Raw genomic sequence first — 17,990 nt, forward strand, 5'->3', positions numbered from 1 at the left:
ACGTGCATGGTGACAGTGACAGTTGTGGGGCCCTTCTCACCCGCAGGATGGAGCATGGTGACATGGCGTGGACTCCTTGTCTTAGCCGATGTTGAGGACCTGCTGGGTGCAGAGCTGGGCTTTGCACAGTGGGCAGGGGCATGGGAAGCCAAAGTGATATTTCCACCCTGGGATGGAGCTCTGGCCCAGGAATCCATCTGCAGAGGTGGCGGGACTGTTGGCAGATGTGTCGGCAGTTCTGGGGGCTGAGGGTGGGGGTGTGGGCTGGTTGTCCTTGTTGGGGAGCCAGGAGTCCCTGTGCCCACCGCCTGCCCCCACTCCTCCTGAGTCTGCAACACGGTCTCTTGGGAAGGCAAGAGGAGGCCCCCAGCTTTTCACCCATGGCTACCCCTGGAAGAGCATCACCCGTGTGCATGGATGTGCATGGGGTTCCTTTGAACAGGCCTGAAGATGCTGGGGGTTACAGGACCTGACATCCTGACTGCAAAATCCCAGACCCCAGATACTCATCAGTTGACCACTACCAGCCTGGCAGCACTGAAATTTCTTGGGGTGTTTGCTGAAAACACAGATTCCTGGGCCCACCCCGAAGATTCTGATTCCAGGGGATTGAGTTGGGGCCCGGGAACTGGTGTTTTATGCCAGCGCCCCAGTGTATGTGGTGCACACCAAGGTTTGGTGCTGCCCCTGTGCCTGCCCCAGGGGCCAAGTACAGCATCTCCCCAGGGAAGGTGGCCCCTGCTGTGTCCAGCACTCCTGCATGCCATGTGACCAGCAGCTCAGAGTCCTTCCTCAAGTCGCCCTGCCCAGCAGGGCCTGTTGTTGGTTTCTGCCCTTGTGAGATGCCACCTTGCTCCTTGGGCTGAGGAAGCCTTTAGTCCATATGAAACCAAAGCTGTTTAGATGGTAAAAGCGGTTTAAAATGGTGAGAGGATTGACTACCTTGACTGCCTGCGTTAAGACTGCCTCTTTCCTGTGCAGCTTTAAGCAGCGCTAAGGCCCCTCATGTGCAACAGGCAGGCAGGACCCCCTCCCCAAGCTCCAGATGAAGCCCTGGGTTGCTGCCTCCTCCCAGGCTGGGGGAAGTCGGGATCCTGCTGCCATCAGGTCCTGGGTTTGATGCTGTTGGAGCGTGAAGTTGCAGTAACACCGGATCAGCAGGGTTTTACACTCTGTTAGGTGCCGCGCTGGCTGGGGAAACCGGCTCCAAGGCAGAGCCTCCCTTTCCAGTTTCTGCCTTATTGCTGTGTGGCATCCTGCCCTGATCCCCAAAACGTGGTTGCAACTCAGCCAAGCAACCCCTCTGCTATAAATAGGTCTTTCTAGCACAGCCGGATCTAAAGAACTTGGAGTTCAGCCTCCTGAGAATGACACAGCATACTGAGGCCACAGCCTGGGCTTCTGGGGTCTCTGTCACCCACTGAGACGTCGTAGAATTATAGGCAGCTTGCGTCAAGTTGACCCTAATATATTGTCCTGCAAGACCCGGGTTCATCTGCATGGCCTTCCCTGTCTGGGGCAGACCTGGGATTTGGGGTAGGGAGTTCACCCACTGTGATTTTTGTAGTCTGCTGCTTTGTGATCTGCAAAATCAAATGCCTTCCTTGGCCCATGGAGCCCTTCTTTCCTTAGGGATGAGTGTAGCCAGGACACCGGGTGGGTTCTGTGCTGAGAGCCGAGGGATGAGTGGGCCCTGGCCAGGGGTTTGGGTTGGGATCTCCAGCTGCCTTAGAGGTCCCTTTATGTGGTTCTGAGGGCCACACTCTGGCCCAGCCCTGTAGGGATGCAGAGTGGAGGCCTGGCTGGCCTTGGCTTCCCTCAGCTGTGTGTGCTGCCCACCTGCCCCCCAGTGTCTCCTCACCTGGAACAGGAGGGAAGGGCAGGAGCACCTGGGGTAGGCAGTGTGGGTCTGAACAGCTTTCTGGGCTCCCAGTGGTGAGTCCACAGCAGGAAGCGCCTTGGCTGGTTCCCAGGCAGGCTGTCAAGTCCCTCTGGCTCGCAGATCTGTGGGATCTTTATTCACCTCACTGACCGCAGTTGGGGTACAGGGAACCTCACTTGCCGGACACCTGGCTGTGGATCCAGCAGTCAGAGCCCCAGCAGGAGTCCCTGGCCCCACCCTGCCCATGACCATGGGGCTTGACCCCCCTCCTCGGAACACTGGCCCTGTGACTTGGTTGGTGCTGTTTCCTAACATTATAGATATTCCAGATACACGATCTCGGTCCAGGCTTCACTGTTCTGGCTTCCACCATGTTATATGGTGTACAGAGGAGAACAACAATAAGGCTGCTTTTCTAATGAAACAACTTCTGACTCTGGTTTGCGCACATGAATCCATCACACACAAAAGCAGTATTTCCATCATACTTGTGAACCAGGGAGGAGGTCATTACAAAGAAAAGTGGGGGGTTTGGGTGAAAACAGCCTCAATCAGGCGAAGAGTGGGGAAGAACCGTCCTCCAGGCGGAGGGAGTCCGAGTAAGGAAGGGGCATGGGGTAGTCCCTTCCTTACTCGGAAGTAGGGGGACAGAGCATGGCAGGGCTTGAGGTCTAGGGTGGGATTTGGAATATTTTGCCAAATGTTGAAACAGGTAGCGTGACATGAGTGCTGTTTTCTACAGAGCCCTCTGGTCATTGGTGGTGGGGAGCAGAGTCGAGGGAGCTGGGAGCTGAGCAGAGGGAGGCCTGGGGAGAGGAGGGGGAGGGGATGGCAGCTCGGATGGGGTGAAGGAGAGGGTATGGGAAGTGGTGGGGTAGGTATAGAACATTCACCGTGGGGATGAATCGGCTGAATGGGTTTAATGAGAGAGCAGAGGCAATGCCCCCTGCCCCTGAGCCTGTTCCCAGGGGGCCCCGTGCTCTGTGGCCCTGCGATCCCCTGCTAGGTGGGTGCGTTGCCGGCAAAACATGCAGCAGTAATTACAGCCTCCTGCTAATTGTACTATCTGGGATCTGGGCTTCTTCCATTCATTGATTAGCAGAACTAGGGAGTGATCTGTAATTATCTTCTCTCTGTTCTTTCCTCACTTTGGAAGGTGGGCGGGCAGGACGGGGTCAGGGAGCCATGGCTGTCATGAATGTTGGGGGTTCCCTGAGGCTGCGGCAGAGCCAAGCATCCCCTCTGTGGGAGAGGGCCGGCTTCCCCTTGTCACCTGCCGGCGGCTGGGTCCCAAGCCGGAACCAGGCTGAAGTGGGCCAGGCTGACGCTGCCAGCTCCCTTGTCGCTGGGGTGTCCTTACAGCTGGGAGGCAGATCTTCAGGGAAAGGGACAGCAGTGTGTGGCCGATGGAGATGATGGGGAAATTCCAGACTTCCCCACTTCACCCTGTGCGGTGCAGTGAATCTGGTCTGATCTGGTTTGTGGCTTTGGACGTGTTGTCATCATGGGTTTGTTGCTATTGGGACTGGGCTGAAGCTTGCTTTGTACTAGGGTAATGTGATTTTGTACAACAAACACATACTACAAATCAGAGGAAGAGCATGAGAGGGTCCCGGGGGAGCGCTCTGGACGAGGGGCACAGCTTCAGTCCTACGGGAACAGCTGGGGCAAATCTGGAAGCCCCCTGACACAGGGGCCTGCTCTCTTCTGCTCACATCCAATTCTCAAATACTCCATCTATGACGATCTTTCAAGCACATGAGAAACTTTTAAATTAGAATGTTCTGCATACAATGAATGTGTTTAACTACACAGATCCTGATCCAGTTGGCAAAGCCAGACTGGTGGAGCCCTAATCAGGATGGCCTCAGCCATCATTTTGTGCCATTGTATGCTCCTAAACTGATAACATTTCTGTGTTAGAGCAGATCTGTGGTTGCAAATGTGGGGACAGGGCCAAGCTCGTGGGGCTGGCACTGCAGAGGGGAGAGATGGCAGGGCCTGCCTGCTGCGATGGTGGGGGCTAGGGGCTCGGGGCTTTTCATGTGGAATGACGGATTGGGAAGGCCTTGACATTCGGAGCAAAGTGGCAGGTGGCCACGGACTCGGTCCCTAGTCCCTGTGTGCTTGATCCAGCATCCTCAGGCAGACTCTCGAGAAGTGAAGCTGAAATGAGTCAGGCTCTGTCATCACAAAAGGTGAGCCGAGCCGGGCAAGGCAGAGCCGCCTCCTAGAAGAAGCAGCGAACAGGTGACCCTGGCACCAGCCTCTCAGCTGTGGGGCGTCGGGGAGCACCTGGCGGACCTGTTGTCAGGAATGGCAAGCTGGGCCGGCATTGGTGCTGGCTGGCAGAGTGGGTGACTTGGTGGAGCTAAGTGGACATCTAGTGGCTGTCTGGGGAACCTCACGCTTTTGCCTCTTTTCTGAGCAGCACCTGCCTTGGGCTTCCTTCTCCTGGGGTGACTGTCTGCGGGAGCCAGGCAGGGGTGGCGCTCAGGCTGGGCCCGTGCCTGCCTGCCTACTTCCTCCTTCGTGTGGTCACTCGTTATTGCAGCGGTCATTTGCACCCCTGCTGAATGCCAGGGCCCTGTCCTGAGACTTCGAATACTGCAAGGAGAGACAAAGTTCCTGTCCTTAAGCTTCGGTTTCCAGTGAAAGGAGGGGGGCGGTTAAAATGGCAAAGCTTGCCTGTTAGCTGGAGGCAGGAGGGAATGGTGGGTGGAGGGGAGGAAGTTTAGGGGCTGAGGGCTGAGGACAGGGCTGGGAGGGAGGCCCTGGGTGACGGTGACAAGCCCAGTGGCCCTGAGGGGAGGGCAGGGTGGCTGTTGCAGGGTTGTGTGGCTGGATGTGAGGGGTCTGGTGGGATTTGAGCCCGTGACGGGGGCTTTCCTGCGGGAGAGTCTGGCTGCTGCTCACTGTCAGAGGGTCCCTCTGGCTGTGGCGGGGTACAGGGAGGGCCACAGGTGGCTGGGACAGAGCAGGGATCAGCGGGGAGAGTGAGAATGAGTCGGGGGGATAACATCTGGCAAGGGGCTCGAGGGGCAGGTCGGTGGTGTATAGGAAGACGGGCTCCTAGAATCTTGGCCTCTGCAGCTGGTGGCCCCATCTACAGAGCATGCAGCGGAGGGCGAGGCGGCGCCCAGGGCTTTGTCATGGCTGTGGTCAGTCTGAGATGCTTCCATGAGGAGCCTGTGCCTGAGGTCAAAGTTCAGGACAAAAGCTGGGAATTGAGGGGAGCAGGGCTTATGGATTGGCAGAGGGCCAGCTCAGAGGACAGAGCCTGGGACACTCAGGTGGGGATGCAGGGGAGGACCCAGCAAAGGGGACAGGAGGAGCCTCAGGGGGTGTGAGGCTGGGGATGTGACCCCCAGCGAAAAGGGGCCTGTCACCACTGCAGGTAGCAGGATGAGGATGACTTTGACTTTGGGAAGGGCTGGGGGAGGAGGGAACCTGGGCAGAAGGGAGGTGTGAGTGTGGAGGCAGCAGGCAGACTCTTCTGCGGGTTTGGTGAAGGCCAGTAGGAGATGGAGGCGTGGGGTCCAAGAAGAGTTCATTGGGGATGGGAAGGTGGGTTAATCCCAGTAGGAACGATCCGATCCAATCTGGGAAGGAGGGAGGGAAGAACATCGCAAGAACCAGCCCTTGTTCCTGGGAAGGAGGGAGGGAGGAGCATCGCAAGAACCAGCCCTTGTTCCTGTTACAGGAACAGTTACAGGCGGGTGGTGGATGTGGTGTGGGGAATATGAGGTATCCTCGACCAAACCTAGTGTCCTGAGCACAGGGGAGAGAAGGGCGTGCTGCCAAGTGCATTGCAGGGCACAGGCCAGTCCCTGGGGTGCCCTTGCAGGCCCGCGGTTCATCTTCTATTCCTGTGAGCGGCCATTGCATCCCTGCCTTGGATCCTGAGTAGGTTTGCTCAGGTCACCCTTGCCTGGCAAACTTCCTCTGCCCCAGGGGAAGCCGGGCCTGGTGTGGGAGGTTACGGGCCTACACAAACCTACTGGCAGGGCCTCCCTGGGCAGCATGGACCTGGAGCTTCTCTTGGGGCCACCAGTGTGTTGGGGCAGGGGAGGAGCTGGTGTCCTTCACAGGGAGACCCCAGAAGCTACCTTAAGCCATTCCCTTCCCATGTGGCCTTTGACGGCTCTGGTAAAGTAGAAGTATCACATGTAAGCTGGGAGCCCCAGTGGGCTGCTGTGTGAAAGGAGATGGCAGTCACTATCTAGTAGCTCCAGTTCTGTTTTTATGGCCATTTCTCCAACCATGTAGCCAATACTTTGCAAAAAACTTAGCATAGTAGACTTTACATTTCTCTTCTGGAGGGAAAGGAAAAAACCTCAGGTTACTCAGAGGAGACTTGGGGGGTGGGGGGAAGGATGCAGGTTCGGGTAGAATCCCAGCCCTTTCAATCTGGATAACCTCCATCAATGTATTTAACCTCATTCTTAGTTTTCTCATCGGAAAATAGGGATGATGATAATGTGACGTCACAGGATTGAGAAGGTTTATAGGTAACCGCACATCCTGAACACCCAACTCGGAATCTGGCCCAGCAGACACTCAGATATGAGTCCCCAAGTATTTGAATGTCTACTGTGAGCCTGAAACTATCCTGGGGACTGTGGACTCAACAGAAAACCACACCCCTGCCTCTAGGAGGTTTGCATTCTAGCGGGCACGGGCGAGACCAGCTATAAACCACACATGGCGTCAGTTCCCAGAAGAGAAAGCAGGTACACGATGATGGTGGGGGTGACGGCTCTATTCTGGGAGGTATCTGGTGACATTTGAGCAGAGACTTGATGGGCCCAGGTGGTGGCTATCACTCGTGAGAGCTTTGGGCACCGTTCCTTCCGGCACATGCTCCAGTTATGGGGAGGCAGGACTGGCATTTGGGTGATTTTCTTGGATTGTTTGGCACTGCCATCTAGCCTCTTTCCACTTCCTTTGCAGGGTTTAACTCCCTCGTGGGGGGCGTGATGGGCTTCTCCATTCTTCTGAGCGCGGAAGTGTTCAAGCATGACTCGGCGGTCTGGTACCTGGACGGCAGCATCGGCGTTCTGATCGGCCTCACCATATTTGCCTATGGGGTCAAGTAGGTTCTTGTGCTTTCCTGTTTGCTTTCCTGGCAGCTAGGAGTGTCCCTTTTCCACCGCCTTCCCCAGTCAGGAAATGACAGGCTTCTGAAGGTCACATTTTGTACCTGTGCCCCTCCTGAGCCTGACCAGTGTCAGGTGACTGGAAAAGCGACCAGCAGGGGTCAGATATCCTTGGGGCTGGCACAGAAGTGAGGCAGGGACAAGAGGTATCAGGCCTTTAAGCCACAAAGGCACTCCTTAACTTCTGTCTGATGCCTTTAGGACCCTTCGTGTCCTGACATCTATGCTCCTTCCTCTCTGACAGTCTTCATGATGCCCCAGGGAAGCACCTTTGTGTGGTTTCCTCACAAGTGGAGCCCCTCCTGCCACAAATGGGGGATGCAACAGTGTCCTGGCCAGAGGCCGCATCCCTAGCCTTAAGGGGACTTCTTGCAAAAGGGGCCTAGCCAGTGCAGAAAGGCCATGCTGGCATCACTGATGCGGACTTCAGCACCCAGGCTGGAGCTGGCCTTTCAGAGAACCATTTCTAAGGGGTGCTGTGCTTTTAAATGTTAAAATGCTTCCATTGCTCAAGGAAAGGTAGGATGGCTATCAGCAAAAAGAGGGACAACTGCCAGCGTCGGTGAGGACGCGGCGGAAGTGGAACCCTCATCCATGGCTGTGGGAATGGGCGATGGTGCTGCCATGGACGCAGAGTTACCATTTGCCCCAGCACTTCCAATCCTTGGTATACACTGCAGGAGGATGGAAACAAACCTCCACACCAAAAGTTGTCCATGAAATTCACAGCAGAGTTATTCACAATAGGCAAAATGCAGAAACAACCCAACTGTCCATTAACAGATGAATGGATAAATGCGGTAGATCCATGCAGTGGACTCTTATTAATTCCAAAAGGAATGAAGTGCTAATACTCGCTCCAACATAGATGGACCTCAAATATTATGAAGGAAGTCACAGAAGGCCACTTGTTATGTGATTTTGTTTATATAAAATATCAATAGGCAAATCCATAGAGGCCAGAAGGAGGGTACTTCTCGTCAGGCGTGGGGAGGATGGGGAGTGAATGGTACAGTAGACATGGGGTTTCTGAGATAACACAAATGGATGAATATACTAAAAACCACCGAGTCACATAGGGTGAATTTCATATGGTATGTGAATTATCTCAGAAAAAAAAAATGAAAATATGCTTCCCCAAGCGCTCCAGCCCCATGCCGTGGAGGTGACCTTGTCTGTCTTCGTCTTTGCAGACTCCTCATCGACATGGTGCCGAGGGTGAGGCAGACGCGTCACTACGAGATGTTTGAGTGAAGGGGGCCAGCGTCCGCATGAGACCATCGAGATGAGGAGTTTCCACATAGGCAAAGGGTGCCAATATTTAACTGAACATCTGGTTTCTTTTTGGAAGTTTTCTTTCACGTGGTTTGTCATTACAAGACAAGGTCTGCCCAGCCAGGTGGATCTACCTTGCCCCCATCACCTGCTGCCCCCATCATCAAACATGTTAGGACAGTGCCCATAGGAATGGACCTGCTTCCCCGTCTCCCGCTGGGACTGGCGTTTTCTATTCTCTGGAGTATGATGGTTCTCATGGGTAGGATGAGATCTTGGGCAGAAAGGTCTTCGGTGGTGCTCTGAGCCTGCGCTGCGTAGGACTGAGCAGACCCCCCTCCTCCAGCGGGGGTGGCCCTGCCACTCCGTCTCTCCTCTCCCTGCAGGTCTTAAGGGAAGATTGTACCCCTCACCCTTTACATGCCCAGAATCAGTATGTCACTTCCTAATTTCTATCGGTGTATCTCATTAGTTTCATACTGTTTTACTAATCCTAAATCTAAACAGATTTGCTCAAAAGGAGACCATTCTATTTTTTAAAAGTACTTAGTGATATACGTATAAGCTTTGCATGGACGAATTAAATAAGCACATGACCTTTTCTTGTACATTCAGAACCTGAACATCCATGTGAAAACTGGGTCCATTTTGAGAGATGTGAAACTACAGTTTATTTGTAATAAATAATCTATCCGTATATGCATATATCTATATGCTGTGTTACGTGGTAATGATACATTACAGTCTGTGAGAGATGGTTCGCTCCCTCTGTAAGGAACATGACGTTCTCAGCTGATGTCACGGTAGGTTTAGATTCTGTAGAGTGTTCCCCAACCTGCACCGTTCTGTACCTCTCACACCACTGCGTGCCCGGGCAGTAGTGGCTGACCAATAAAGACCTTTACCTGTTTTGTATGGCACGGGAAGGCACTATCTTTGGGAGTCGTCCCCGTGCGGCACCAACACATGGGGAGACCCGTCACGGGCAGGTTTTCCGCTGTGGCTGAAGGATGACCTGGGAGGGGAAGCTTGTGCCTAGGGGTACCGAGCATGGAGACCCTGAAGGACTGTGGCGCAGGCTGCCCTCTCTGACCGCTCAGGTAGGGGCCGCACACTCACCTGGCACCTGAGCTGAGGGACAGCTGCGCCCAGGCCTTGCTCCAGCTTTGGGGCCGTCTCCCCTCCACGCCGGTGAAGGGAGTTTGTCCTGTGAGGTCATGGAACCTTGGTTCAGTACCATGCTTTCAGGTTGCTTCCCCAGCAGTACTGAGGAATATGTCAGGGGATGTTAATAAATATGTAACATGAACTAAAGATTGGGAAGTGTAGGATCCTGTAGGTTTCTCTTCTGCTGGTTTTCTCATTGTGTCTAATATACATCATGGAAGCTCAGGGATGGGAAGCGACAGTGGTAGCGTTGCCCAAGACGCAGGCACTCGGCTTTCCCTTGTGTTCTAACAAACACGCTATGTGAACTGCGTGGGGTCTCCATTTCGGGCAGTAGTCAGGAGGCCTGCCAGCTTCAGAGAGGCCATGCAGATGAGGGCCAGTGTCACCTGCAGACAAACTGTTGGGTGTGGCATGGACTAGACCTTCCCTGTCTCCAGGGCATTTGCCTAACCAGCTGCTCCTGGCTCAACAGCTGCTCTGGAGAGGGAGAAATCTATTATTCTAGGTCCAATGGTCACTGGTGCTCAGCCCCTTATAGGGCTATTTTTATTAGCTCATTCTTCAAGATTTTTCTCAAAATCTAGCAGTTCACTTTCTAATTGAATTTCCTTCTAGGGGAAGGCAGCACAAGGAGAGTGCTCTAACATGAGTAGTGGTGGATGTGATATAAGGGAAAGCATACACAGCAGTAAAACCTTCCCCTCTCCACTCCTTAAATACACCTTCCTGTCTTCCTACCAGCAGTTTCAACAGTGTGCTGCAAACCGTGAAATGCAGCTGGGGGAAGTTGTGTGCTGGGGCTGTGCCTAGGCAGGAGCTCAGCTTTGTTCTGGAGGTGACCTTGCATGCACCCGCCCCCCAAAAATCACTTCCACCTGTCACACAAGAAAAGTTTATTGAAAAATAAAGTTCTCCCTAGTTTTCTCTACAACAGTGGAAAACAAAGCAGTGCTCTCTATGCCAGGACAGTACATTTGGACAGCGACACCTTGTTTGCAGAATCCTGCATTACTTAACCCCAGAAGTGAACCACAGAAAATGGCTGTAACCAGGATCTGTTTGAAGACACAGATGCAAACGGCCATTAGCTTAAAGACGTCAAGGTTGTGACATAAACTACAGTGGAAGGGACATCACCATCTCCTTTGGCATCAACTATTATGCTATTAATACTTGGGTAGGACAGTGAGCAAAATGCTTCCCAAGTTCGCTCCCTCTCAGCTTTGGCAGACGTGAAGCTGCTCTGAGGTTCCTGACATGCTGTCCTGAGAGGCATTTAGACCTCCAGCACCACAGATCCTTTGAGCACCACCCCGCCCCCGCCATCCTCCATCAACAATGGCCCTGCCCACCATATAAGCACAGGGTTCTCCAGCTGTGGGGTCAGGGTGGCAGTGAGGGAGTGTCTTAAGGCTCCACAAAATCTGGGCTAGAGAGAGATGCTTTGCAGATGGGAAATTCCAATCACTGCATCCACAGGACGAGACTGCTGATTTGGCGGAACAGAATCCAAAGGAATTTGAAAAAGACACCAAACTCCAGCAAATTCCACACCTGCAATCTATCTAGAGTTGTGCCAAGACAGGGCAGGAGATAAGGAGATAAAACTTTGAATCCACCAGGGAAGTAAGAGGCTAAATCCTCTCCCCCAGAACAAAAAGCAAACTGATATTTAGGTGATTTGGGAAAACAATCATGAGCAGCCTCTAGGAGCTGTTCTGAGAGGCCAAAATCCCTGCCCTATTGCCCCCAGCTGGCAGGGTGGGGTTGGTTTTCTCTGGGATCAGGCCAGGGAATAACCTTTAATTTGATGGAAACATGCAGAGCTAACCAGCCTGGGACTCCCATCCCTGAGGACAGGAGGGGCCACCCCAGCCTGTAGGGGGCGGCAAAGGGAGCTGCCTGGGGAATGTAAGTTCAGTTGGTCATTCCTTCCCCCTTAATGCAGAAAAGCCTCCATTATTGCATTCAAAGGAATACTGTTAACTTTGACTCAAGGGGTGCAGTCTGCCAGAGAACCCATTTTAATTTCTAGCTCAAAAATATTCCTTGAGGAAAACCCTTGGAATGTTCTGAAAGACATCAGTGGGGTAAGGTCCAGTATGTGGCTAGCCAAAGGTCACCTTTATCCTTTCCAGCTGGAATTCATAAATTCTTGCAGCCTTGTTTCCTTGGGGGCTGAAGTCTGGCATATTTTCAAACCAGTGCATTCAAGAATACAGTAAGATCCCAACCAGCAGGGTAGGCCGAGAACTGGGCTACTCTAAACCAGTAATTCCTACAACATTCAATCAACTTGCAATCACGTTTTCATGTAGGTATTATTTTTGAATCAACAGGAAGGGAATGAGCTCAGCTCTTTATTTCTCAAGTTTTACGAAACACTAATAACAATATTTAACATTTACTAGGGCTTACTATGTGCCAAGCACTGTGCTAAACATTGAATCCTCACAAAACCCTAAGTGCTAAGAAAGCTAGGGTAATTTTTTTCTGCATTCGAGACTCTACAGCTAATTTGGTCTTTTGCTATAAAAACTTGGTCTCCCACTTTTTGTTGAAGCCAACAAGAATCACAGGAACTCACCCTCAGCTTCACGAAACTCCCAGCTTCCTAAATGAGCATGAATCTATTTATGTCTCTCCGTCTACTCACATGAAGATGCTCTGCAGCCCCACAGGGATGGATGGGATTAGAATAAAGCCAATATGGAAATTAAAATACTTTTAAATAAATAAAATAATCCAGGCTTGGGATAGTAACACATACAACAGAGCCTGTCGTTAACAAAATAGACTTTTTTAAATCAAGAATTTTTGGCCAGAGGTGAGGGTGGCAATGTCTAATTATATACACAAGCTAGGTAAACCACCTTGGAGAAATGGGGTGGCCACCATGGTCTGCCCTAAAAGGCACACACCTACCTACAGACATACAGTTTCAGTCCAACACGTCATACCGATGTCAACCCTGCCAGTGAGCTGAACTGGGCTCCACTCCCAAAGGGGAAGCTCATTATTCACTTTCATTAAATCTTGCATTCACTAAAGAAACAAAAAAGGGGTGCACGTTCTTTCCCTTTCATGATGCTAAAGTATTTCTTCTCCAAGCAGGGCCCTGAACTCCTTGGATGCACCCGCTCACATGATTCTGCCTCAGCCACACCTCAGCAAGTGCATGGGTGGCAGGGAACACAGGCCGGTTGACACACTGGCAACCAGCAGTCCCAAGGTAGACCCAAAGGTATGGCAGAATCCAGCCCTTTCTTGAGGTTCTCAAGGCTTCACACCCTCCTCTGCGGGTGGAAGTGCACATGCATACACACTATGGCCTGGCGCGGGGGTTGTAGGGAGCTTCTGGTGTCCAGCCTGAACAGCTACAGTGGCTCAAGAACATGTCCTGTCTCTTAGCTGGAGGAGTCTGCTATTGCCCTTCAACAGCATCCGGATTCCAAAAACCCCAAAGAAAAGCGAAAAGGCACACCAAGGAAACAAATCTCACCAAAGAAACTGACTAATATCTCCAAACGCACAGCAAACACACAAAAAAGCAAACTGTAATGAGCAATGACACAAACCCAGTCCAAGCAAAAATGAAAAGCATCTCCACTTATACATGTGCAAATCAAACTGCATACACAAAACAAATGAGGTGTTTACCAGCATTCAAAGAAGTCTTTTTACTCCTCAAAGTATTTACCTTTCAATGGAAAGCTTTCTCTTTTAGTAAATTAGATAAATGTTTTCCCTCAAGTTTTTTAAGAGCTTAGGATCACAATGGGGAAAATAATCCAAAAAAACAGGCAAGATATTATAGCGGGGAAAAACATTAATCATAACTTAGGATTTCTCTCCCCATGGAACTGTTATCAGCTATAAATTGGTTTAGGATTCTATCAGGATCAGCAATGGCAAAACCTCCGCAGGCTCCACACACAGGGGCACCTTCCTCTCCTCTTCCATGCAGGGCAGTTGGAAGCCGCCTCCCCCGTTTCCTCTCCAGGATCACTGACTGGACCTGGGCCAAGCCTGAGGAGGCCTGGGAGCCAGTATACATTCAGGGGTCACTGACTCTTCAGATAATGCCCTAAACAACTGGAGTGTGAGCCTGTTTGCTCCAAGAGCAGCTGCCCTGCCAGTGTAACTCCGGCGCACTTCCAGCCAATACTGCACTGGGGGGGGACAGAAGAGGGATTTTTAAATGGCAGAAAAGTCTCTTCTGGGCTGTCTGGCCCGGGGGGGGGGGGGGGCGGGTCGTAACTTGGAAAAGAAGGGGAAGGTAGGGAGGCCCTGAACTTAGGGACAGCCAGCAAATGATCCTTGCAGCTTTTGGAACACAAGGCAGGGCTAAGGTTACTTTTCAACTTCCTTGCTTAAGTAGCAGTGGCTAAGTGGGTTAAACTTTGCTCGGCCTGCAGGCTCCCCCTGCTGGTCAGATGCTTGAATTGACATCCTCAGTGTTCAATGCTCCTGGAAGAGCCCAGGAGAGGGCGGCACTGGCCCAGGGATTGCAGGTCAGGGAACTCTAGCAAATTCCCACACCCTAGGGTACAGCCAAGAGGCCCATTCACAAGGAAAAAGCTCTTCCTTACAGCAAGGATGCCAGTCATCTGCCCTCCTACTGCAGGAAACTGCCCTTGCTTTAAGCTTAAAGAAATGCACAGGCTCCTACACACACACACACACACACACACACACACACACACACACACACTCTCTCTCTCTCTCTCTCTCTCTCTCTCTCTCTCACTCACTCACCAAGGTTTCCTTTGGACTTCTGCCCTTCTTCCTAGGCCCAAGCAGAGGTCTGGAGGCACCCCTGTGATGATGCTCAGGGCAGAGGCCTCCTCATGGTACTCTCCCTGGCAGATGTGCTCAGGGGCCACCTAAGGAGTGGAGGAGGCCCCGGGTGCCCCCCACCCTCCTCTTAGACTGGAGGTACAATTGAGACCCACTGAGCAGGGATCTCAGTGGGCCTAAGTAAAAAGGCTGGCTGCACATTTGTGTAGCAACTGAGAAAGAAACAGAATGTAACTTCCCAGACTTGAAGGCCCCACACTAACTCTAGTCCCCATGAAGCAGAATTCTTCCTTTCCCTCACATTCTGAAAGCTACCAGCCATTAAGCCTTGCCCATCAGTTCTGCCTAGCGGAGGCTCCACTGGGCCGCCCTCTGTTAGCAGGAAGGGTACTTGGAAGCCCCGGCGCAGAGCACATCATTAAGCGACTGAGGCGCCCAGCAGCGGCCAAGTGGATGACGCCAACCGCTCACATTAGGCAGAAGGGGGCTCACTCACATCAGCATGGAGATGTCAGGGGCTTTCCAGAAACTTACAAACTTGTGCAGAGCATGGCAGCAATGATTCAGTGGGGTGGGAACTTATACAAAGGCAGAGCATGGGGGGTCCAGAGTTTGGAAGGTGGGATCCAGTGTTTCTGACCAGGCCAACCTAATGACTCATTAAACAAATCAGAGTGATCCTGCCTGAAGGAAAAGCCAGCACCAGATTCCCACCTTTGCGAGCTACACCCTCAGGTGAGCAGCCAGGACAGGGCACTGCATTCATCCTGAGCTGCCCCCACTCCCCCAGCAGACATCAAGAGCCGCCCCCCCCCGCCCCCCGCTTCCCTGGACTTTGGTGCCATCAGAAGGGACACAACACAAACCCACCTGTCAGGAGCCCAGCTCCGGTCGTGCCACAAGTTCTTATGGACCGGCTTCACTCCTGTCCAAATCTTGGCTCAAAGACAATCCTCTCCAAGTCCACGAGCAGCGTGAGTCCTTCATCTCTACTTTCCTCCTCATAGCAGGGCTGGAGGGAGGGTGAGTTTACCAGAAACTCCAAAATCCCTCAATTCTGTATTTCTTCTAAAAGAAATTATGGCCAAGCTATGTGTCTGGGCATGGGGACATGGAGGAAAGGGGCCTCATCTCCTTTTTCGTCCCTGGCTGGGCTCTCTGGACAACACAGGCACGTCCCCCCGACTGCGGCAGCCCATGCTCTAGGTGCCATCTATGACAATGCCCTGGGGAGTTTGGCTGTGCTTCCAAAGCAAAAGTTTCTTTTGCTCTGCTGCCATCCGTTTTGAGCTGCCAGGTCCCCGTGGCTGTCCCTGAGCAGGCCACCAGCCCCACAGCACATGGTATCTCTCTGCACCCTGCCCAAAGCAGACAGAATAACAGTATAGTGAAGGTGGATGATTAACAGTGGAAATAAAAGAAGCCTGTGATCAATCCCTCCTCTCCCTCCCGCGGTCCCCTCCCTCCCACCCGAATAAATAAGTTAATGGGTTTAGGAATGTTCCCATCCAAAGTTCTTTCCCATCAGCTCAATTCCTCCTGTTTTGTTTTAAAGGACTCTTGAGACTTTCTTTTGCCCTGGAGCAGCTGCAGTGACAGTCTTCCCACAGTTGCTCCTTGAGAAACAGAAATGATGTTGTGCTAGGGACAAGCCAGGCTCCCGGCCTGATATACGCTCTTGTTTTGTTTTGGTGAAGACTCCACTGGGTTGCTCGGAGTGCAGCAAGGGCAATGCCAAATCAGAATCTTCTACCAAAAAGTTCAGGCTCTTGCCACAGTCCCTGCATGACTTCTGTCCCTGGCCCTGCCTGACGGGCTGGGGCCACTGTCTTCCCCAGCACCATGGTGCAGGGCTGAGCAGGTAGCTGCTATAGGCAGTCTTTGCAGAGAGCCACCTGGCCCTTGATGAAGTCCCGGCAGGGGCAGACCCTCTGATGCCTGGGGTGGGCGCCTGCACAGCTGAAGAGCAGAAGGTCACCTTGAAACACACAGTGCTTATTCTTGGGGTCAAAGGAGGGCACCAGGATGTCTTTGGCCAGCTCTGAGCTTTGGCAGGTCACCTTGTACCTGAAGAGGAAGAGAAAGGCACAAGGGTTGGTGATGAAGGGACAGAGCCTGTCCTCGTCATTGGCCCTGTGAGCCCCCATCCTGAAGCATGGGGGGATGTTGAGTTGTCTTGTCCTACTTTAGAAATGAAATGGTGCCCACCCTCTGCGTCTGCAATCCTCCACCTCTAGGCATGTAGACTCAGGAAGGCACGTGTGCACCAGGGAGTGTGTTCAGGGGTGTGTGTTTGAGGCTGCCCAGTGAAGCTTTGTCTGCAATGGAGAAAAACTGGAAACAACCCAAATACTCACCAAGCAGGGAATGGCCAAATAAATCATGGCCCTTCTGTGCTTTTAGAGTTCTCTGCAGCCGTTGAAAAAGAATGAGGGAGAAGAGAGGAGCCGGAGAGTCATCGTGGGGAAGGGTGAGTCCCAGAATGGGAAGCACAGAGCAATCAGCCCACAGTGTGCACACGGGAGGTGAAGGCTGCAAGTTGAGATGGCTACATGCTAATGCCTTAGCAATGGCTGCTTCCAAGAAGTGAGAGTGGGGCAAAGCTAAGCATTATTTACATGTTTTTTTTTTTTTAAGTATGTTTAACTTTTTAATTAAAGGCTTTAAAAAAATTCCTGTTATATGGCCTTAGCCTCTTGCTGGAAAGCAATCAGACAGAAGGTGCTGTCCCAGGGCATTGCCTCCCTGGGTCTTTGCAGCCACCCTTCAGCCACGGCAATGGTAATCTCAGTTAGAGGCAGGTGAACTGAGGCTTCAGGATGTGCAGAGAAGGCCTGAATCCAGGCCCTCTCTCCCCAGCCCTGTGCTCTTCCTCCTCTGCCATCTTCTCCCAACAGCTGAGTGGTCTCAGGCTGTGGAGCCTGGTGGCTTTTCTTCCTTTGGCTGGGACCACTGCTTGGGGGGCCAAGGATATTCTGATGTTTCCATTCCCAACAGTTTTGGCCTCTTATCTCATATCTTTCCCTCCCACTTGGGATGACTGCTCCCATCCACCTCGGTTCCCAAAGGAGGCGGCGGCCTCCCCTGGTGTCCTGCATGAATGCTAGGTGGGAACCCATGCTGTACCTGATATCAGAGAAGGTGGTGTCAGGGGGCCAGGCAGACCTGGGTTTGAGTCCTGGCTTCGTCTTTTAGGAGCTGTGTGGCCCTGGACAAATGAGTGAGCCACTTTGTGGCTCAGATTCCCTTCCATAGAATGGGGATAAATAATCCTTTACTGCAGGAATTAAGTTAGTGCTTCTACAGCATGTGACAGAGTCAAGCTCTAAGTAAGTGGATAAATGGCAACCATCATTGTTGTCAAGATCGTGATCATTGTCGTCATCACGCTGCCTTGGCAGACACCGGATGGGCTATACCACTTCCCCCCTTGCTTGTCCAGTGGTATGAATTTACACACCAACCATTTCTGTTTCACTTGGTTCATGGAAGTCTCATTTTTCTGCTGACACGGAGGGGATGAGGATGGGGAGCTTGAGGTTTCTCGTTGCCTCTGGGAAGCTTCCAAATGGGCTTGTACGTGTATGTATGCATAACTGTGTGTACATGAGCATGTGTGTAGATCATGTTTATGTACTTGCATTTCTGTGCGTGCATGCGTATGCATATGTGTATGTGTTTGTAAAGCATCATTTTCTCTCCTA

The 17,990-nt window shown here is 52.2% G+C and overlaps 2 protein-coding genes across 6 annotated transcripts in view; one reads left to right on the plus strand and one right to left on the minus strand.

Annotated features, from left to right (window-relative positions):
* The window catches only part of TMEM163 (transmembrane protein 163), a 257,298-nt gene extending 248,062 nt beyond the window's left edge, over positions 1 to 9,236 (plus strand). Inside the window, exons 7-8 of the mRNA XM_003267591.3 lie at positions 6,836 to 6,977; positions 8,235 to 9,236. Of these exons, the coding sequence (XP_003267639.1) occupies positions 6,836 to 6,977; positions 8,235 to 8,295 (203 nt within the window). The 3' untranslated portion in view covers positions 8,296 to 9,236. The remainder of the gene's footprint in view (positions 1 to 6,835; positions 6,978 to 8,234) is intronic.
* A 6,569-nt stretch (positions 9,237 to 15,805) lies between these two features.
* The window catches only part of MGAT5 (alpha-1,6-mannosylglycoprotein 6-beta-N-acetylglucosaminyltransferase), a 325,140-nt gene continuing 322,955 nt past the window's right edge, over positions 15,806 to 17,990 (minus strand). For all 5 annotated transcript variants that reach the window (XM_012502528.2, XM_030800826.1, XM_030800827.1 and 2 more), the window contains one exon: positions 15,806 to 16,353. In XM_012502528.2, the coding sequence (XP_012357982.1) occupies positions 16,155 to 16,353 (199 nt within the window). In that variant the 3' untranslated portion in view covers positions 15,806 to 16,154. The remainder of the gene's footprint in view (positions 16,354 to 17,990) is intronic.

The sequence above is a fragment of the Nomascus leucogenys genome, chromosome 20 (genome assembly GCF_006542625.1).
Source record: "Nomascus leucogenys isolate Asia chromosome 20, Asia_NLE_v1, whole genome shotgun sequence".
NCBI lineage: Eukaryota > Metazoa > Chordata > Mammalia > Primates > Hylobatidae > Nomascus > Nomascus leucogenys.